Genomic DNA, 22,477 nt, shown 5'->3' on the forward strand with positions numbered 1-22,477 from the left:
CGTCGTTAATTAAGGGGGGGGGGAGGTCATTAAATTCCGACGGTTTCTGATTATAGGAGGGGTCATTAACTGTCCTTTTTTATCCGACACCGTAAATGGATGCCTAAATAAAAAAATAGAGAAAGTAGTCATCTAAAGAACGACTTACCTTACCGCATTTCAATATTACATACCTACGCGTTTTTGTAATCCTTATTTTACATTTTCATACTTCTCAAGTTACATTTTTATTCTCATCATTTCACAATTTCACACTCCTCAAGACACATTTTCATACTCCTCATTTCAAATTATCGTACTCCTCATGACCCTTTCACAATTCCATACACCTCACAACCCAAGAGACTGCCCACAGACCTTCAGAGTCCTCAAATAACTAAGATTTGCAAAAAAAAAAATTTTTTGGGGCACAGGTGACACACACACGGACGAAAAGTTGAGTTTAATACCGCATTTTTTCTTCGAAATGCGTAAAAATGATCTAAAAGTTTGGGCTCGCTTGCTTAAAGCTAGAGCCTTAAGTCAAAAAACTCCGATAATCAAAAGCTGCAGCTTCAAGCCTATTAAAACATAATTAATATTTGTTAACTGTGGTATCGAACTCAAAATGAAGTAAGTATTATTCTTTTGATATTGTAATTGATTTGTTTGAATATTTAATCATTTGATTTATCAGGCATTCTAGCGTTTGAAACCCACGAAAAAAGCGTTTGAAATAATTTCAAAGTCATTTTTCTCGAATTTTTATAAATTAAATTGAAATTTCTAATGGAATATTTTAAATATCAGAGCGTCTAGTTTCATAATATTTTGAGAAATTTTAACATTTAAGCATTTTCGAAGAATTATTTAACCTTAAACAGTGATGTTTGAAACCCACGCGGCATTTTCGATTTTTTTTTTTCAAACAAATTTTTATTTTCAATTTCTCCTCAATTAAACATAATAAAACAAAAACAATGATTGCAAGTGTCTTCAAACATAACAAATTAGAGTACCACATATATAGACCCCGATATTTGATGAGTTTAAAGGGATTTATTGCCCGAAAACCAGTGTTTGAAACCCACGTTTTTGGCAAAATCGTAAATTTTCTGTTTGAATTAAAACGATGACAATGCATCTAGAAACGCAAATGACTATTTTAAACTGAAAGATGATGCCTACATGATTTGTTTTTTAAATTATTGATCAAAAAGTCCAAAAAATCATTTTCAAATTTTCGATTTTTCAAATTCTCTTTCCGTGGAGTCCCTGTTATAAGAAAATGATAACCACGTTAACGTTAATACAATCTAAATAGAAATTCTGGCTTATGAATTTTTGAAAGCTAGACAAACCCTTGAGCCGGAGTTTAGTTTTAAACTAGATTGAAATTATGTGTAGTATATATTTTAATTTTTTTTTAAGTCAATCCACTAACAATTTTTTTTCCACATTTCATTCAAAACCATAGCTGGGATTTGTTTTAAATTTTATTATTATATGTATTTTAAAATACCCAAATTAATTTACTGAAAATAATTTCTGATCATCAACCGAAAAACACAGACAACTCAATTCATGGCAAAACGTAAACACGAAAACGATGTAAATAACGTCTTGCACGGCACTTAAAAATTGTAGCTTTTTAGTACAAAAAATATATATTTTCCATTGCTTTACATATTATACAATTGTTTGTTGTTTGACGAATTATTCTTTCATTAAGAAAATAAACAACAGAACTTTTAAAATAATTACAACTGCTTACAAATGACACAAATCGTTATCGGACTCAACAATTTCAAATGACTTTATAACAAATATACTTTGCATAAATTTTAGATATACAATAGCAAATATATGCAATGAACATCAAAACCAGTAACTTTCAACAAGACTTAAATATTTTAAGATGCAATAATGAAATAAGGACATGTTTCAATACTCATTTTTTAATATCAAAAAAAAAAAAAATTGGAATACATATTATAAAAGTGCTCTCGATAGCTCTAAAAATACCAACATTATATTTTAGAAATTCGTTGTAATAACTTTAAATCACTGCAAATTAAATTTTAAATTTAAGAAGAGGTTTTAATTTCTGGATATTCCAATTTGGCACCATCCTGACAAGTGAATTGAGGACAACAGTATGGGAAATCAGCTGTCTTGTTTGTTTTTTCGGTATCCAACTTGCATTTATCATTGGCAATAGGCAAAGGACCACAATCTTCCACTAATTCGAGCAATCTGTAATTTTCCGTAAATAATTATTATATTAAAACTTATAGCGCTTTTAGTAAATTTTACCTCGGTGATCCATCTTCTGGTTTAACACATGTAGATCGTCCGCAGAATGGCTTCAAGTCCCATTGCTTTCCAGGTTCAAACATAGCACATTTCGTTGATGCAAAGCATACTCCAGGAAAATCTAAAGTAAAAAGAAGATTATGAATTTGAAGTACATATAAGCCACAAAAACTATTATCTGTTCTAGAAGGCACTTCTTTTTTTTTTTTTTGAAGTAGAGTTTAATTTTGTATAACTGTATGTTCTTTATAACATGTACATATGTTTTACGTCATTTGTTTTTATACTAAAAGAAACTGGTCAGTAAATGTTTCAAAAAAGGTGTAGTTACTTATTTTTTTGCAGTAAACAAAAAAAATCAAGCAAATGAGAAAAACAATCTAGATGTTTGTGAATGATTCATCATATTTAGCCATTAACAAACAAATCCAATAATTTTACATAAAAACCCCTATTAACCTGACTCATAATTAAACAAGACCTGGTTTTAGCCAAGGTTCTTCCAAGGTCTTTTTATGTGATATTTTAACATAATTGTTTTCTATAATATTCAATACATCTTTATTTTCTTTTTCCCAGAAAAAATGATTTTGCGCAAAAGTAAATACAAAAATTTGTATATATTAACGTAGTTAGACAAACGCTTCTAAATTGTATGTATATATTGTAGTACTGAGAGTTAGCTAATTAGATAATATTTTCGTAATTTTGAATACAAATAGTATGTATTAAACAATCTTTGTAAAGCTTTAAACTCAATAAAGATTTATGTATAAGAACGAGGAAAATGTAAAACAAAATTATTTTGTATAGGTCGGTACATAATAAAATATCTGTGGTGTTATTTAAAAAATAATATTATAATGTCTTGCTATTTGTCTTTTTAGAATATTTTTATTCAAACTATTCATTCCATTAATAAAGAAGTGTATTTTTTGGGGAAATCAAATTCATTTTCCCAAGATTCTAAATTCAGCTCATCTTATAATCTAATATTCCCCTTAATATTTCTTAGATTTTTTAGCATTCTTGTAAATTTCTCTGGAACGAGGTTCTAAGTCTTACACTTTTTCCACTACCGCTTCATTCGTAGTCTAATTTAATGGAATGTATCTTGTAATAGCTTAGTTTTTTCTTACTAAACTACTTTTATCGATCACATTTGATTAAATTGTTGCATAACAATATCATTAGTATTGTATAGTCTTACCTCTTAAGACATCGGCAGGAATCAATCGCTTGTATACCTTGATACCATCATCAGATTTAGTGTCAGTTGCAAATGATAATGTTATTGTGACAAAAAATAGGAAGCACAAGCCGTAGAAATTCATTCTCTTTAATTTGGAATATATATATATATATATATTTTTTTTTTGACTTGATTACCGTCTATCTTACAAGACAACAAAAACAAGTTTGTTAACTGACGCAGTCTTAAACGTTTTCAATTGGACTGAAGCAATAATGTAAATTTTTGCTCATAATATTCAATCAAGCTGAATATGTGTGAGTGTAAAACATACTTTATATACTTTGAATTAACGACTGTCGTATTCACAGTTTTCTTCTAGATCATTCGGACTTTTAAAAATTTCCAAAACAATCGATTTCTGAATAATATTTGAAAAAACATTTTTCGGTTTCTTTTAAGGAATTACAGCAAGTAGAATGACGGATCATTATGTTCGACTGCTATTTTGTATTTTAATATTCGCCCTTACAAAAGTGAAGTTATGGAGTATTTTCAATCAGTGTAAACAATTTAAAATACAATCGAAAGTGGCTCATTAAGGTTGCGAATATGTATTATTTATGTATTTACTGCACATTTATGCCCTTTAAACACAGAAAATAAGTTAAGCTTTAAGGACTAAAATAATAATAGAAAATTACTTCTCCAAAACTACTTTTATATAGATTTGTTTAGAAAAAACCAAAGTCCAATGTATACCTAATTAATAATAATAAAAAAAAATCAGACAAATGGGATACACATATACACAAGAAATGGAATACTAACTATGGTGCTTTTTGATATTACACAATAAATATAAAAGTTCACTCTATCATTTTAAAATTATGTTGTTAAATCGTCCATTGGATTACGTTTAATCATATAGTTTCATCATATTATGCGACATACACAGATGACTCAACTAGACATATTGTCTCTGTAACTTAGTTTTAACTAAATACAGAAAAGAAGGTCTTAAACTTTAAAAAAACGAGAAATTTAGTCTTGTTAAAAAGTGCCCCGCAATAGTATAATGTTTAATATATTTTTATATAATTTAAAACCTACGCTACACATCCAAAACCAAAATTCAAGGTAAACAATTACTTTTGCTTTCATCAAGTTTAATTTCGTAAAAGCTTATGATTTTGGTATTTAAAATTGTTATAAAATTACAAATTACTTATAATAAACAAAGCTTTAAAAAAAAAGAGTAACACTTATTTTTGTAAAAAAAAAACTCGAATAAATAAATCCTGGTATGCTAAAAAGGACAGAAAGAATAGTATCGAACCTGGTGATTAACTTTTCTTTTTTTATTTTCTATTCAAAGTTGTGTGCGTGGGTGTGTCATCCAACCCTTGTCTTTCTTACTTTCTCTAAAAATTTACATCGCCGTTTACTTAACTGACGGGTAAAGTGTTAACAGAGAGTGTTTTACAAAAGATTACTCATGTATTTATTACTCATGTATCGCCCTTTGTATTTAGATAGTCAAAATCAAGTAAATTATAAGAACAAACTTTGTAGAGTAGGTACCGCATGCTTTTTCGATACTAAGATCAATAACTGAGACTGCGCTTTTCAACATTTCCATGGAATAAGTGTTCGTGAATACCTTCTTAAAACATACTTCACTTTTTTTTAAAATAAATGTGTAAATTGTGACACTGTAAAATATGCATGTCCGGTGATTGAATCACGTAAATAGAAAACGAGTCTTTTGTTAATTCCCCCACGAAAACTTAGATTTTCATTCATATGTCAACGCTTTTTCATTGTACATATGTAATTGATTTTATGATTCATTAATTCATTTGATGCTTTTCTTATTGTATTACAATTTTCATCCACGAAATATATGTTTTTGAGCATACTTTTTCGATACTTTTTGTTCATATCTTTTAATATCCCAATTTTATTTTAAAAAAATATAATATTTAAATAAATAATGAGAAAACAGAATAGTAATAGACATTATTTATATCATAATCACATATTTGCCGTCGGTTCTATATTCAATTAGATTTTTTAAACAAAAATCTTGTTGTCAAAGTAAATGTTATGTGTTTTGCTGAAACGCTTAAGATTAAATGTGCATTCAAAAGTTTGTGGTCTTTCCTATATGCCTTCTTAATTAGGTACACAAAAAAATTAAAATATTCTTTAGAAATTTAATTGCAAAAAGTGGGTTGTAAGTGAAAATTTTGGATAAAAAGTAATAAAAAAATCAAGACTTCCATGAAAATTTTTTTCTAAAATAGGGAAAATACAGTATATGTGTTCACTTAATGTGTTCACTTAAATTAAGCAAAAAAAAACCTGTAGAATTTCAAATTTTTTACAACGATTTTTTAAATTAGAAAAAAAAATTTGAATTTTTAAGGATTATATGGTAGAAAAACGATTTTGAAAGGTCAGCACTTTTTCCAATTTGAACACTTTCTTACTTGAGAGAACTTGACTTTTTGTATTAATAACTAAAAAAAAGAAATTTATAAATAAAATACTTTTTTTTTATTTTTGAAAAAAAAAAATCACAAAACAACTAGGTACATTATTCCAAAATTTTATGACCGTTTCTTTATAAAGTTATGAATACCCTTTCACTCCTCATCAAGTTTTTAAAGTTCAAAATCCTTTGAAAATATAAGAAAATTATGATTTATATATAAATATATAGAAAAGTTGAATATTTTTACCTTACTTCTTTTATAAACTTTTATTTATATCAAACAAATTGCATCGAATTATTTTTGTCTAGAGAAGGCCTTAGAATCAAAAAATCATATTGTATTAAAAGAAAATTTCGAGAAAATTAGAAAAAACTTCGTTAGTGAGTGACTAGGAGTAATCCGAATAAATTAAACCTCATTGCATGGTTTGAAGAAAAATTTATTGCATGATTTCGAGAGTGAACTAAATGATTTCAAAAACTAAAAAACAAGCTACTTAGCACAACAAAGCTTACAGATTAACGCTAAGTAGTTTTTTTTTCTAAATTTTTAAAACAACATTCAACAAGGATAACAGCTGTTTTTGCGCCCAAAAAAATCTAATATAGAATTTCCATAAGTGACTCAGGATGCGTAATGGAGATTTACTATGATAGAATAGCCCTTAGGGTGCATATGACAACCACAAATAATGGTGCTCCATGCCAATGCAAATTTTGGGAGATTCAGTAAGAAAAATATTCCTACAATGACAAAAATAGTTTTTGATCTAAATATTTATTTCTTGAGCTTAGAAGATGAAGTTTTTCAAAATTTCTCTTCGATTTTTTTGTTTTTCTTCATAATTAGGACCTTCTCAACTGCTTGTTTCAGCTACTATTAATACTTACATATGTACCATTAATAAGAGTTGGCTTACCCCTTACTAATGGTAGATCAGCGTTGTAGCATGTAAATAGCTGGAATACCATGATTAGTAGTTGCTCCAGCCTTTAATCTATGTTGGACTTCCACAGCTAATATGTTGGGCAGCTGGTCCCTCAACATTGATAAAAGTTGGGCTACTATGAATATATACTTAGAAAGGCGATGGTACTATTTAATGCTGGGCTTTTATTTTTCTGAGCAGATTTATCAATTTCATTCGTCTCAGATCTGTCTGTTAGGTACTGTATTCTGGCGAACAACAAACTCCGGGTGTGGGTTACGATCGCTGGAGGCAACTGGCGATTACATCCCACGCCCGGAGAGTTTTTCATTCGCCGGATCACAGTAGTCAACACATCTGAGACGAATGAAGTTGATAAATCCAAGTTTCAAGTTTCTTGTACAAGTCGAGTTAGTATGGGACCCATTTCTGATCCGAGTTTCAAGTTTCTTGTGCAATTGTTGTACTCCTGATAGACAATCAGACAATTTGAAACTTTGCGGAGTGTATTAAGGACTTATTTAGAGTGAAGAATAGCAAAAAAACGATGGAAAAACCAAAAATTTTGAAAGAAATCCTTCGGGAAGATGAAATTCTACAAATTCCAAGTCCTGTGAGGACCAAATTGGAAGAATTCATCAATTCTAACATTGAAGAAGCTTTGACTCACAAAGCCTTGTGTTCGGCCACCGGTACGTATCATGCAGAATATATTTATGTGTAAAAAAATGACGCCAATTTTTATTATTTTATATTTTTTTTTTGTAGAAAAAGAACAATCGCTCTTGAAACAAGATTTAGCTGAACTTACAAACGAAAACAAAAAGTTGCAAAATGCTTTGGCAGAGTTGGAGCAAATGAAAAGTCAGACGGCAACAAGCCTGGAGAATCTGAAACAGGATTATGAAAAAGTAAAACTAGAGTTGTCCGTCTCTGAGATGCACAAAAACAGTCTGCAAAAACAGAATGACATCTTGACGAATGAAAAAGAGCGTCTTTCTCAAATGGTTGACCGAAGAAATAATGAGGTGGAAAGACTGCAGATTGAACTTCGGGAGCTCGAGACCAAATTGAAGGACAAAATGAACGCTCAGTGCGAGGCATTAGCTCAAATGGATAATTGCTCAACAAAAGAAGCTACCCTGGATATCCGAACGAAAATGTTTGAACAGGAGAAATCCATGTTGCAAAAGCAAATACGAGATTTAAGAGCCGACTCCGAACGAAATATTAATCAGCTAACGAATGTACGGCGAGAATTCACCGTCAAATTGCTCGCTATTGAGTCCCAATTGTATGAAAAAACGGAAGAGCTCAAGTTGAGTAAATCCATTAACTCTCAACTAGAAAAAACCAACGAATCTTTGTCATTTAAAGCAGAAGATTTATCCATTCGAATCAAAACAGACGCTGAAGAGACCCAAAAATTGATTGAGCACTACGAAAAAGAATTGCAGTCGCAGAAGAAACTTGTGACTCTTTACAAGGAAAATTGCGATGAAAGCGATAAAAAGGTAGATGACATGGCAAAAAGTATTAAAGAACTCCAATCACTCCTCCATGAAGCGACTGATGAATATGGGCTACTCGAAACTAAAATGAAGCAAATCGAAGTCAAGAGTCAGGACGAAATAAAGGAGAAAGATTTGATAATTTCTCAGCTTAGAGATCAATTGGCGACTGCACAACATTTAACAGTTGAAATGGATAGGTTGAACAACGACAGTGCTATGGATTGCATAGCACCATCTGCATCAATTACCAAACAATTTGATCAAGGAGGCCTAAGTTTATCTGAACTTTACTCTGCTTACTTGAAAGTTAACGATGAATTGCAAGATCAAAAGAAGCAAAATGAAAAGATGAAAGCTCAACTAAAACATGTTTTGACCGAAATTGAGGAGAGTGCACCAATCTTGAAGAGGCAAAGAGCCGAATATAACCATCTTGTCGAGACAAACGCTTATTTAACACAACAAATTGAATCGACTGGAAATGCCTACAGTGAAACAAAGGCCAAATTTGTTGACTTAAATACAAAGGTGGGTTATCTGCAGCGTGAAAATCAAAAATTGAAAACCGAAAGAGGGGACCTTGCTCGTCAGGTTTGTCATTTGTTACAAAAAATCGAGGAAGCCAGTAATCGATCTTTTACCGACACAAACTCTGAAGTAACAACAGATATGACATCTAGCGAAGTTATTTCGAAGAAATTAGTGACTTTTGCCAACATTGAAGAGCTTCAAGAACAAAACACAAAGTTGTTGTTGCTGGTAAGGGATTTGAGTTCCAAGTTAGAAGAAATTGAAGAAAACACCCAAGTTGAAACTAATGAAAGCCTCAACTCAAAAGTAGCTGCCTATACGAAAAAAATTGAAGAACTTCGTAGCTCTCAAGAGTTCCAAACAGAAATGATTGAAAATTGCATGAAACAAAGAGATCGTTACAAGGAACTTTACTTAGAAAGCATTAAAGTTCGCTCAAACGATTTCAGTGGTAACGCAGACGATACAAAAGGTCAAGGAAATGGTCTTTCCCATGAGTCTAAAATAGACGAACTTTCTAAAACTATTACAAGAAAAGAGCAGGAAATCGACGACCTTAAAAACAACTTTGAAAAATACAAGACCGAAAAATGCATCAATGAAAAATTAATTACTGACCAATTGGAAAATATGAGACAAGAAATTCGAGATTTGACATCCAAGAATTACAAAATTGCTTCAGCACACGAATTCAAGACGGAACAATTGAAAATCAACAATAAGACATTAGAAATGTATAAAAATCAAATTACTACTTTAGAAGATCGCAATAAAGTATATGAAATCACGATTTCACGTCACGAAACATCTCTGAAGGGATTAACAGAAGAAATATTGAAAACTCAAAACAAATTGACAACTACCGAAATGGAATGTCAACATTTGAGACAAGAAGTTCAAAGATTGCGCGAGTTAGAGATTAGATATACGTCTGAAAGAGAATTCATGCAAAATGAAAAACAAACTCAAAGCTTGTTGCTCCAAAATTTGGAGACAATCAAAACAAATATCCAGAAATCAGAGATCGACGGACGTCTGAAACTGGAAAACAACCTATCCGAACTGAGTCGCGAATGTTCCGCATTGCGAAGACGGTTACAAGAGGAACAAGATCGCTTCAGAGAAATACTTTCAAATGCCGAGTCAGAGAAGCGAAAATTGATTGAAACGTTGGACGAAAAAGAAAAGCATGTAACAATGTTAAGCAGCAGGTTAGCTTCGTTGGAGGATGAATTAAAAAACAAAAACGATCATTTAACAGAACTAAATGCCAAATGTAACACTCCGAGTCTCGTGCAAAATGAAGACGAAGCCCAAAAAGTCATCAGAGAACTAAAGAAAAAAATAGAAGAAAATAACATTGATATCGCCTCATTAACTCAACAATTAATGATTGCACGCGAACATGCCTCCCAGTTTTGTCAAATGGCTGAAAAAGCAGAAAAAGATTGGAAAAAAATTAATGGTGATCTTGAAATTAAAAATCAAGATTTAGAAAAGCAATTAATTCATTTGAGGCAGAAAGAAGAAACCCTTAATGAAAAAATCCAAAGCCTTGAAAGAGAATTCGTCTTACAAGCGGCCAACTCGCGTCCAATCACGAATGGAAAGCAAGAGTTTGATAACTTGAAAAAGGAACTAACTGAGGCCATAACCAACTTGAATGAAGTTAAAAATGAGGCTGTCACGCTTCGCGCCCAATACATGGAAGCCTCTAATGATCTGCGAATTGCCGAGCAAAAATATGCCAATGAAATGATTTTGCATTCGGCAGATATTCAAGCTTACTCATTATTGAAAGAGGAACACCAGAAACTTTTGGAAGAATGCACAAATATGAAACTCTCGAAAGAATCAACTAACAATATTCTAGCTCAACACCAAGACATATTAATGAACTTGGAAGAGAAACACCGAATGGAAAAACAAGATCTTGAATCACAAATAAACGATTTGCAGTCGCATAATTCTTTATTGCTAGATCAAGTAGAAACATTGGGATCCAAGCTTGCGATATACACTAATTCAAACGACCAAAATATCAGTTTTGACGAGGACCAATCCAAGTCTTCGGAAGAACTGCTTCGTATCATAAAATACTTGAGAAAAGAAAAGGAAATTGCACTGTCAAAATTAGAACTTTTTAACAACGAAAGCGTGCGTCTCAAAACAGAAAATAAAGTTTTGCAAAAGAATGTGGAAAAACTTACAGAGACGTTAAAGGAAACTCCAACTGAAGCTCAATTAATGATTAATAACACCGTAAAACACGAAGAATTATTGAGAAAGTTAGAAACAATGAATGCAATCACAGACAGCAACAGAATTTTGCGTGAAGAACGCGACTCTCTTTCGGCACGAGTGAAAGATCTATCAGAGTCAGTTAATAAACTCCAGAATGAATTGCTTCCCTTAAAAGAAAAAGACCAAGAACTAACAATGAAGTTGGACGCTCTATCTAATGAAAATGGCTCTTTACGCATTGAAGTGACACGATGGAGACAACGAGCAAACTTGTTGGTTGAACGTTCAAATAAATCCAGTCCAGAAGACATTAAAAAATTGCAACAAGATAAAGAAAATCTATGCAAGGTAAGGATAATATACTCGATTTTTTCGAATTTTCTAAATAATAATTGGCTCATTTCAGACAATAGTAGCAGAAAAAGAAGAGTGCAGAAAGCTGTCGGATGAAATCAATTTACAAAAAACAGAAAAATTAAGACTAGAAGCAGAAGTGTCTGGTTTAAAAAGAACTAATTCCAATTTAAGTGATGAAATCAGCAAGAATATGCTAGAAATAAGTATATTTAAGGAAAATGTCAACAAACTAACATCGGATATAAAAGATCTCAAAGATCTTCACAAACAGGAATTAGAGAAATTAGCTATTGAGCTGTCTGATAAAGATGCTCAATTAACCGACACTAAAAACAAAGAAATGCAGATTCGCAAAATTGCAAAACGATATAAGGATTCCTTTTTGGAGCTACAAAAACAACATGAAAATAAAATGGATCCCGGTAACTCACAAGCAATAAATAATGATGCTACGACTAAAAGTGATGAAATTCAAATCCTCACGGACGAGAATAACACACTCAAAAAGCAAATAGATGAGCTTAAGGCCAGCTTGGAAAAAGAAGAACGTAATAAGTCTTTGCTAAAAGAAGCTAAACAAAGAATAATAGGTTTGAGTGACAAAAAAGATGCGTTACAAAAAGAACTTCAACAACTTAAAAGCAAATTGGCGGTAATTGATCAGGTCAAACCTGAAGCAGGAGTGTCGTCTGAAAATGATGTGATTGCTCAAAAAACAAAAGAAAATGAAGAGCTAACTGCTAAAGTTAATCAATTAACTAGACAAATAGCCTTGCAAAGTGTCAAACCAATGCCTGCTTCGACATCTATTGAAAAGAGCTCTATCGAGCCCGTTCGTACTGCTAATGTGCGTCCTATAACTCCGACAACTCAACATTCCACATCCGTTACTATGTGGAGAGGTAATGAAACACCTCTCGCTAGTATAAAACCAATGACCGTACAAGGTGGAAGAAACGCTGCAATTTTGGGAAGCAATCAGACTCTAGGTATGTGCACCACTTAAACTAAAAAATCTGTTTATTTTTTAGGTTCCTATTAATATGTATACCTGTAATTTTGGTCGTTTCAGGTACACTCATTGAAACAGCTGCTTCATCAACATATTCTGATAGTGTTGCAAACAGCCAATGTGGTACAAGTACTACGATGGTTGCCACCGTTCCTCCGCTTGGTTCTAATGTGGAACAACCACATGAAAACAGTGGTGAAAATTATATGGAGTCGAACAGCTTTCAAGGCGGATCAATTATTTCGCAAACAGTTGCATTAGTGTCACCTCGTGTAGAGACTGCCCATGGAGTAGATACTTCCCAACAAGGTCCAGTAGATGAAAATGATATCTTAAGCAACGATGCGGAAGTAAGATTTTCAACTCAACTTGAAACGATTATTTTTTCATTTTTTTTTTTAATAATTATTTCGTAGCAATCCGAGTCTACAATAAACATGCAACCCGCATCGTCCTCCGTATCTGTTTCTACATCGCAAGTATCTTTAAAACGAAATAGAGATACAGATAGCACTGGTAGCCTTCTTGAATCACCTCAAACTAAAAAGACTCGTTCCGTTTCATTGGAATCTGACAAAAAGGTAGATAGGGATAGGGATCAATTCAACATTATAATAGTAAATAACCGAAAATCATTTTCTTAGGCCTTAACAAAGTTTTTGAACGAAGTGGAGTATCAAGTTCCCACATCTTCACAAAGAGATCAAGACGATGACGTGATTGAAATTGATGATGAAAGAGAGGCCGTACTTGATGTTGGTATTCAGGAGGCATCAACACAAGACACATACGCAGAAGGTAATTTTAAATATTGTCTATGTAACAGAGCTCTTAAAAAAATCTATGTATTTTAGAGCAAAATTCAGCAGACGGAAGCTCTGTCGATCCAAATCTAATGGAGAATCCGAAATCTTTGGTTAGCTCAGCAAACCAAGAAAGTAAAGCTTCTTCTAGTGATGCTCTAGCAAAACCTTCGAGCTCTGAGATTTGGTTTAGCGATACAAAAAATGAAGCCGAGATTACTCAGGATGAAGCGCGTAGCTCCATGCTCCATACAACTACTGTAAATTCGTGTGAGGTTTCAGTGGAACCTGAGGATGATATTACAAATAATGACAATACTATCAACACAAAAAATGAAATTTCAGAATTGGAAATACCAGCTGATAAGGAAGAATAACTGACTGGAAATACCCCCTAATTTAACATTGGTCACAATTTTATTCGACTAATAATTCTTCACAATAAATATTAAAATGTAAATGGCTTCTTCTTAAAACATTCGTCGTTTTTAGTATGTAGGTACTCCGTAGTCTTCCTTAATCATATCCGCGCCCTTTTCTCCAATCATTACTACAGCTAAAATAAATAGTTTCAAATGTAATAAATAAAACAGAAGAATATTTATTATTCATAAGTAACTCACCAGCATTAGTATTCCCTGATACAATTGTGGGCATAATTGAGGCATCAATGACTCGTAATCCTGATATGCCATAAACCCTTAATCTTGGATCCACGACAGCATCAGGATCCCAGCTGGGTCCCATTTTTGCTGTGCCAACTGGATGGTAAATAGTCATAGAAATAGTTCGTGCATGACATTCAATATATTTCTCAGACATAAACTGAAATTTTGCGCAATTCGGCAAAGGTATTGTATGCACTCTAGATCCGAATTGTTTGAACACATTGGCATTGGCAACTTGTAGAGCTATTTTGCCACCTTCGACTAGTGTTTTAATGTCACGTTCGTCATGGAAATAATTTGGATTAAAAAGAGGATAATCAAATGGATTTTTTGATTTCAACTTGACCGTTCCTCTCGAGTGTGGTCGCAAGAGCAATGGAATGATTGTCCAACTATCTTTGCCAACGATAGGTGCGTATACTTGATTAAAAAGCGAATCCTTCAAACCCATTATCTTTTTAACCCTCGCTCCTCCATCAGAATTTATACTGTGAACAAACGTTTTAACAAAAATATAAAAAAAATATATTGTACAACAACAAAAAAGTACCAGGCGTCATCCATTTACTTTATAATGTAAAAAAATATGGTCACAAAATGAACATTTCTTACTTGAAAATTTTAAGCTATTTTGAAAAATAAACTAAATAATACTAAGGCGAATAAATTTAATACATCCATATTTGTCGCCACCCTTCGATTTTATCGAAAAAAATCAAATGAAAATATTAAACTTTTTTTTTAAATTTTAATTTTAAATTTAAAAAAAAATACAGTAGTACAATAGGACTCTTTAGAGACCGCGGTGCGAGCCATTCTAGACCCTACCTTAAAAAAATAACGTTAAAAACTTAAAAAAGTTATTTTTTACTCAAAACACTAATTTAACAACAATAATATAGAAAATAATTAAAAATTGAACGAACTACGAAATATGTAGCACTAAAAATGAAAATCAATATAAAATTTCTATATCTTATTTAAAAATGCAACGCGAAACAGAAAATGCTTTTGGAATACCCTGACTACGTAGACATTAAAGATATTTTACCTAGCGGGTGCCATGTGAAATTGTATGTCCGGCCAGTCCATCGATGTATTTGCGTACTTTGTATTTACAAATGCTATGCCTTCTAAGCCTCCCAAGGACGTCATGGGGCCTCGTTCATTCAGGACATATTGAGACGTTATAGCTGTTGGCTGAAAACGGTCTTGTATAATTGTCACGGGCTTATCAACTGTAAAAAATTATCAAATGCATCATATATGCAGGTTAATTGAAAGCAAAATTACTAACCGACAAAAGTCAAACCACCTATTCCAACATGGTCTTGCAAATTTTCCCCTACCTGGAGATCATTTATTAGTGGAATGCCAAGACTTTGTAAATGCTTAGAAGGACCAATGCCTGACAACATTAAAATTTGAGGAGTGTTTAGTGCACCCGCTGATAAGATCACTTCTTTATTAGCTTTTACAAAATATGCCTTTCCATTTTTAATAAAATGAACGCCTTCCACCCTTTTTGATAAAGGATCTATTGCAAGCTTTGTGACATACGAGTTCAAAGAAAAATGAATGTTTGGACGCAGTCTTACTGGCCTTAGAAAAGCTTTTGCTGTGCTACATCTGCTTCCTCTTCGAATTGTTCCTTGTGCTATCATGAAACCTGTTTGTTTTTCTCCATTTATATCTCTATTTTCATAACCCAGTTCTGAGCCGGCTTCTACAGATTAAACAAAAATTGTTAAAAGTCACACATGTTACATAAATTAAATAATCAAATCGAAACCAAACATGATTTAATAATATTTTTACATAATATTAACATACCAATGAATGCGGCAACAATAGGTGTGTGCCATGGTGACTCTTGGATTGTCAGCAGACCACCTATAAAAAAGTGATGAATTATTTAATATTAAAACATGATAGAATGACCACTTAGAAAAACTTTTTGCATTACCAGTACTATGATATTTGCTTTTAAAAAGATATGGATTTCTATTATCCTCAGATTTTTTGAAGTACTTTAATGTTTCTTCATATGACCATCCGGGGTTGCCCAAAGACTCCCACAAATTAAAGTCATTTGCATTTCCTCGAACGTATATCATGTAGTTTAGAACACTTGATCCACCAAGTACTTTCCCCCTTGGCCAATTACATCTATTAAAAAGCAATATTTCCATTATAAAACAAAAATAAAACATAATTAAACAAAAACATTTTGTACCTATTAAAACGCATTCCCAAACATGAGGAGTTTAACGATTCAGTTTTATATTGCCAGTCTAATTTACTAAGCTGTAAGTATGCTGACAAAGATGGGACATCACTTATTTCATTTTCATCAGGACCAGCTTCAATGAGTAAAACATTCCAACGATTGATTTCGCTTAATCTGGAAGCCACCACTGCACCAGCTGAGCCTCCGCCAACAACAATGAAATCATATCTGGGTAAAATATGTTCTTGATCAATTACTCGAGACTCAGGATCCAGCGATTCATATCGATAGTAAGATAACGCTCCCATCAGCAATGGCACAACTAATAAGCCTCCACTTATTAAGCTCATAGTTGATTTTATAGCCGAAGTGGCCATCAGAAAATTCAGCACCATAATTAACTAAATGAACCTTGGCATCAATACTTAACATACATAAATATTTTATAAAATTTTGAGTTTTTTATCACACACCTCTATTTGTAATTATTAAATAAGATGTAGTAGATGCACACATGTGAACCGTATCAGTTAATAGTTAAACTTTTTAAACTTCTACTTTTATCAATGAAAACTGGAACTTATTTTATTTTTGTATATTCTATGTCACAACATTTAACGTTTTTGCACATGTAGTCTGTACGTTAATGATTCAAGTTCAAAAAAATATATTTTATACGATATATAATTGCAATACTATTTCCAGAAGTAGTTTTTATATCAATTCAACCGTATGATAAGTACATTGGCAAGAAAAAAAATTATAAACAGAAATATTTCTGTGTGCTACATGCGTAGTGAATGAAAGTAAAAGTGTTACTACCGAGCTTCAATAAGTATTTGCTGCTATAAACCGGATAATAGCTTCACTCTCTATTTTCACAACTTTCGTATTACGTGATGTCGACGTGATATTTGCGGCGTTTCAAGTGTGTATTGTGAAAGATGTTGAGGTTTTAAAGACACAAGCACTAAGTGTAGTTGTAAGTTGTATATAACTTCAGAAGATACATAACATACAAAAATGTATGCAATGAAGACTCATAAATATAAATTATGAAAAAAAATTAATAATAATGCTTATTGTTAAACATTTCTTTAATATTTTTATTTATACATTTAAACAAATTTAACACTAAAAAAAATGTAAAGCTGTACTTATAAAAACAAGTACCTAAAATTAAAAAAAATATTATCTAAAAAAATGTTCCGCAACTATTTGGTAAATTCCAAACATGGAAAATTTCGGTTGAAAGGCATATCTTTTGCCCATCTATCTATTTAAATGTTTCCCGGAAAAAGATATATCAATAGGATGTTCATACTTAAATCAAACAATTAGAAGTTTTGTAAAAAATATCGACTAATATACGACCAATTATACATGGAATGTACCATGTTAAAAACCAAATGTTGGACTCATAAGTTGATGTAGCTTTTCAACGATTTTTGTAGTTAGTGTGTATTTAACTATATAAATGAAAAGGTGACTTCAAACTTGATACTCTACAAAAAGCGTATAAATTAACGCTTATTTGTTTTTAAGATGAAGGTAATTCAAAAAGTTTACAAAAACTTTGATCTTGCATATTTGAATGATAAATAATTGAAAAGAAAATACATATAACAAAGAAATATATAATTATTTTTTCTCGTGTGAATTGAAAATAATAAATAGTGTGCAATATAATTTTAGGCAACAATAATATTTTTAATATTATGGATTTCTGCATCTTCAGGGTCGAATATCTTGATGGTTACCCTTGGTGGAACGAAATCTCATAAAATTCCTTTTTTAGAAATTGGAAAGGGGCTTATAGAAAGGTATGAAGCGATATTTCCTAATTTGTGGTAAAAAGGAATATGATTCGTTATTATTGACGATTAATGTTTCGTAGGCTACATAATGTTACTTTAATAAGTGGATTTAAGACAGAACCACAAACAAGTTCCAATATCGAAGATGTAGCTCCATTAAAGGTCGTTCAATTTATCGAAACATATTTCAATCGAGATTTACTCGGAACGCGTATGAAAGGAGAGTTACCCATACCAATTCTTGACGTTTTTAGATATCCATTAGAGGTTAGTGTAGCAAGAAAATATTTCGATCAAACATTTTTTACTTATGTAACTTTCATCTTTTAAGGTTTGCTCTGCATTTTATGAAGATCAAGAAGTAGTAGAAATTATAGCTCATAGAAAATTTGACCTAGCTATCTTAGATGGTGCGTTTCCAGAATGTGCATTAGCTATGGTTCATAAAATGGAAATACCGTTTATGTTTTTGAATACAGTTGGACTGTATATGGGAAGTTTATCAAGAGCAGGAAATCCCGTCTTACCTGCATTTACTCCAGCCTTCAGTGGACAGTTCACGGAGAATATGAGTTTCTTTGAAAGACTTACAAACAATGCGGTTCACCTTACACTGAACATGATGCATTTTGTTAGTAAAACTCTTTTGAAGTTCTTAGCTTTGAATTTGACAAAATTTTGTTCTAGATAATGGTACATTTCTTACAAAAAAGATTAAGAAATTATTTTGGTAGTGAACTCCCACATGTGTATGATATTTCATCCAAAGTTAGTTTTACATTACAAAACGGACATCCTACATTAACATATCCCAGGCCATTTTTTCCGAATGTCGCGGAAATTGCTTGTGTACATTGCAAAGAACCAAAAAAATTACCACAAGTAAAAGCTTTAGAACTTTTTTGTTTATTTAATAACATTATATGCATTTTTTCCTCATGTTCAGGATTTAGAAGATTTCGTTGGAGGAAATAACACAGAAGGTTTTATTTATGTTGCAATGGGTTCGTCAGTTAAAGCAGCAAATATGCCAAACAAACTGAGACGAATTATGTTAGAGGCTTTTTCACATTTGCCCTATAAAGTTTTGTGGAAATGGGAAAGTAATACAAAAAACATGAAGAATATACCAAGTCACATAAAACTATCAAAATGGTTTCCACAACAGGATATATTAGGTAAAGCTGTCATCTTTTGATATTCAAAAAACATCAGTACAACTAATTTAAAAAAACCTTAACAGGACATAAAAACATCAAATCGTTCGTGACTCATGGTGAGTACTAAATAACAAAGTTTGAAATAAATCATTTTTGTAGTATATGCAATATACAAAAAAATCTAGAGCCCAGGCTTCAAAGTTGGGAAAATTGACATTTTTTGGGCAAAAAAGTATCCTTATTTTTATAGCCGAGAAATTTTTGAAAAAAATTAAAATTTTTCATAAAAAATTCTGGATTTCAACGGTTCAAGGGCGGATCCAGAGAGCTATCAGAGGACTCTGAGAGGGGGGGGGAATCAATAAAAAATCAGTTTTTTTGTTCATTTTCTGGCCTTTATGTAATTTTTAGTACATTTTAAGTCGAAAAGGGGGGGAGGCAAATGCCCTCTTGCCCCCCCTCTGGATCCGCCCTATGTTTATCTAGCTTACGGAGAATAAACAATAATTTTTCTTAAACTAAACATTGACTCGGTGCACAAACGGGCTATATAACAAACATATACTACAATTCGAATTTGCTTAGCTAATTCAAGGTACTTTTTTCTGTAAGTAAAAACAAAAATTTTTCATAATTTGTTTTTGAGAAAAGTAAAAAAAAGTACCTTGAATTAGCTAAGCAAATTCGAATTGTAGTATATGTTTGTTATATAACCCGTTTGTGTACCGAGTCAATGTTTAGTTTAAGAAAAATTATTGTTCATTCTCCATAAGCTAGACAAACATAGGAAGGATCCAGAGGGGGGGCAAGGGGGGCATTGGCCCCCCCTTTTCGACTTAAAATGTACTAAAAATTACTTAAAGGCCAGAAAATGAACAAAAAAACTGATTTTTTTTTGATTTGCCCCCCCCTCTCTGAGTCCTCTGATAGCTCTCTGGATCCGCCCTTGAACCGTTGAAATCCAGAATTTTTTTTGAAAAATTTTAATTTTTTTCAAAAATTTCTCGGCTATAAAAATAAGGATACTTTTTTGCCCAAAAAATGTCATTTTTTCGCCATTTTTTTCAACTTTGAGGCCTGGGCTCCAGATTTTTTTGTTCAAGCTGGGAAATTTTCTGCCTGAATTCGAATTTTTTGGAATGTATACTGTCGTTTAGCACCTTACCGCCTTTGATTCTGACAATTTTTCGATGTTTTTAGGCCGGCGTTTCACAAAATGAGCCTTTTTTGTGCGGTAAAAACAATGTAGTATATCAAACATATACTACAATATATCAAACATATGGTACAAAAATACTTTTCAAAACTGTTAGTTTTTGCTTTACTTTTTAAGGTACATTTTTAAGTGAATATTCTGATAGTTTTCAATTTTTACTTAAGAAAATTGAAATTGTTTAAATTATGAAAAATTTATTTTACTTTTTATCTTTATTTACAGAAAAATAGTATTTGTACTATTATGTATTTTAAAAATATATTGTATATTTATATTTGCTAAATTACAAGATGATTCAAGAAGTAAAATTTAAAAAAACAACCGCAATCTATATGTTCAGATCGAATTACTTCTAACTTTTAATGAGTTTAAAGTTTTCCACGAATTTTCACTTTTCACGTTGCTTACGTTGAAAAAATGAGACTTTCATGAAGTCTATGTAAAAAACAAAAATTATGTTTAATTGTTTACAGGAGGCCTTCTCAGCATGTTTGAAACTGTGTACCATGGTTGTCCGATTGTCACAATTCCCGTTTTTTGTGATCATGATGCTAATGCAGCGAAAGCAGTTCTGGACGGTTATGCAATCAAGCTGAACTTACAGACTTTATCTTCAAGAACACTTGCTACAGCAATAGAACAAACTGTAAAAAATAGCACATACAAAAGCAAAGCGCAGTGAGTATTCTTGTTCAATATTTCTTCCGATGATGTTCCGAAAACTCTTTTTGTTCACGTTTACTCTCTCAGTAGTTTTATATAAGTTTAGAAATTGCTTGTTGTTTTTTGTTTGATTTTCTTCATTTCATTAGTTTTTAAATATTTTTAGTTATTTAAGCCGCTCCAAATTTTATTTGAACTGTTTGTCCCATGCCCCACTTCAAAAGCCGAAAATCCAATGGGGCAAAATAAAAAACAAAGTTAAAAGTTTCATCAAAAATGACCGTTTTTGATATATTTTCATAATGTTTCAAGGAATTGGAGCGGCCTTACAAGATAAAAAAAATGTTTTTGAACAGATAAATAAATCAATTCGAATAATAATTTGACTCAACAATATTTACCATCAAAAATCAAATATCAAAACGCGAAACAGATTAAGTTTTTGGAATACATTTCCCGGGCGAAAAGGATAAATCGCACAACTAACATTTTTGACAAACTGAGAAAAATCGATTTAAAGTTTTTTACGGTTTTTGAGCTGTAAAAATTTTTTTAAAAACTATTTCTTCATTTTTAAACTTACAAAAGTAAATAATTGGCCACTAAAATCAATTTTTGTACAGAAAAATTTTTGATCTAATCTCTAAGGGGTAGTTTTGGGAAATTTTTTATTGAGAAAAAGGATAAATCGCACAAATGCACAAAATTTCATATAAAAATGAGATTTTTTAAGTTTTCCAATTTCAATATTTTTTCAAATTTTTTGGTTCAAGTTGACTTTTTATGTAATAACAGAGCATAAACAACACAAAAACATGAACAAAAAACGATTTGGAGAAATTTTTATATTTGACTTATTACCAATTTGTATGCATTTGTGCGATTTATCCTTTTCGTCTATTCTTTCTATTGAAATAAAACTGGTATTTTTCAAAAATTTTTGAAAATCTTTCAATGTATCTTAAAATACTCGTCTTAAGGCATATTTTCTCATTCTTAACTCAATTTTGTCAAAAATGTCAGTTGTGCGATTTATCCTTTTCGCCCGGGATTTATAGACTTATTTTTTTCCACAAACCCAATAACATGTCATAGGTACCGACAATCTTTAATACGAGACCAAATTATTTCACCTTTGAATCTGTCAATATATTGGATTGAATATGTGATAAAGCATAATGGTGCTGAGCATCTTCAAACTCCCAGCAGATCTCTTAGTTTTCTGGAATACTATTCTCTGGACGTATATGCATTCTGCTTTGGTTTATTATGGAGTATTAGACGAATATTTGTGTGGTATCAAGGAATCATTATAAAAATTAAAATAAAAACGGATTAAAACATTT

At 31.7% G+C, this 22,477-nt stretch overlaps 4 protein-coding genes and 1 long non-coding RNA gene across 5 annotated transcripts; 2 read left to right on the forward strand and 3 right to left on the reverse strand.

Moving 5' to 3' along the window:
- Window positions 1-1,919: 1,919 nt before the first annotated feature.
- Window positions 1,920-3,745, reverse strand: LOC134838245 (uncharacterized). Its single transcript, XM_063853735.1, has 3 exons — window positions 3,506-3,745; window positions 2,296-2,416; window positions 1,920-2,235 (listed from the first exon to the last, which is right to left on the reverse strand). The coding sequence occupies exons 1-3, from the start codon at window positions 3,627-3,629 to the stop codon at window positions 2,067-2,069; spliced, it is 414 nt and encodes a 137-aa protein (XP_063709805.1). The 5' UTR covers window positions 3,630-3,745; the 3' UTR covers window positions 1,920-2,066.
- Window positions 3,746-6,080: 2,335 nt separating this feature from the next.
- LOC134827335 (uncharacterized) lies at window positions 6,081-7,108 on the reverse strand. The gene is made up of 3 exons (XR_010161771.1): window positions 6,879-7,108; window positions 6,235-6,303; window positions 6,081-6,171 (listed from the first exon to the last, which is right to left on the reverse strand). It is a non-coding gene; the product is annotated as an uncharacterized LOC134827335 (long non-coding RNA).
- A 289-nt stretch (window positions 7,109-7,397) lies between these two features.
- On the forward strand, window positions 7,398-13,939 carry LOC134828210 (nucleoprotein TPR). Its single transcript, XM_063841236.1, has 7 exons — window positions 7,398-7,608; window positions 7,685-11,553; window positions 11,612-12,551; window positions 12,635-12,924; window positions 12,991-13,155; window positions 13,219-13,372; window positions 13,429-13,939. Exons 1-7 carry the CDS (start codon window positions 7,464-7,466, stop codon window positions 13,752-13,754), a joined length of 5,889 nt encoding a protein of 1,962 aa, XP_063697306.1. The 5' UTR covers window positions 7,398-7,463; the 3' UTR covers window positions 13,755-13,939.
- On the reverse strand, window positions 13,837-16,670 carry LOC134828211 (glucose dehydrogenase [FAD, quinone]). The gene is made up of 7 exons (XM_063841237.1): window positions 16,282-16,670; window positions 16,012-16,214; window positions 15,879-15,938; window positions 15,343-15,771; window positions 15,097-15,283; window positions 14,001-14,533; window positions 13,837-13,933 (listed from the first exon to the last, which is right to left on the reverse strand). Exons 1-7 carry the CDS (start codon window positions 16,668-16,670, stop codon window positions 13,866-13,868), a joined length of 1,869 nt encoding a protein of 622 aa, XP_063697307.1. The 3' UTR covers window positions 13,837-13,865.
- Window positions 16,671-17,736: 1,066 nt separating this feature from the next.
- LOC134837469 (UDP-glucosyltransferase 2) lies at window positions 17,737-22,470 on the forward strand. Its single transcript, XM_063852847.1, has 9 exons — window positions 17,737-17,826; window positions 17,971-18,098; window positions 18,173-18,359; window positions 18,424-18,723; window positions 18,780-18,974; window positions 19,039-19,270; window positions 19,336-19,368; window positions 20,942-21,146; window positions 22,227-22,470. Exons 1-9 carry the CDS (start codon window positions 17,821-17,823, stop codon window positions 22,468-22,470), a joined length of 1,530 nt encoding a protein of 509 aa, XP_063708917.1. The 5' UTR covers window positions 17,737-17,820.
- The last annotated feature ends 7 nt before the right edge of the window (window positions 22,471-22,477 follow it).

This window comes from Culicoides brevitarsis, chromosome 1 (genome assembly GCF_036172545.1).
Source record: "Culicoides brevitarsis isolate CSIRO-B50_1 chromosome 1, AGI_CSIRO_Cbre_v1, whole genome shotgun sequence".
NCBI lineage: Eukaryota > Metazoa > Arthropoda > Insecta > Diptera > Ceratopogonidae > Culicoides > Culicoides brevitarsis.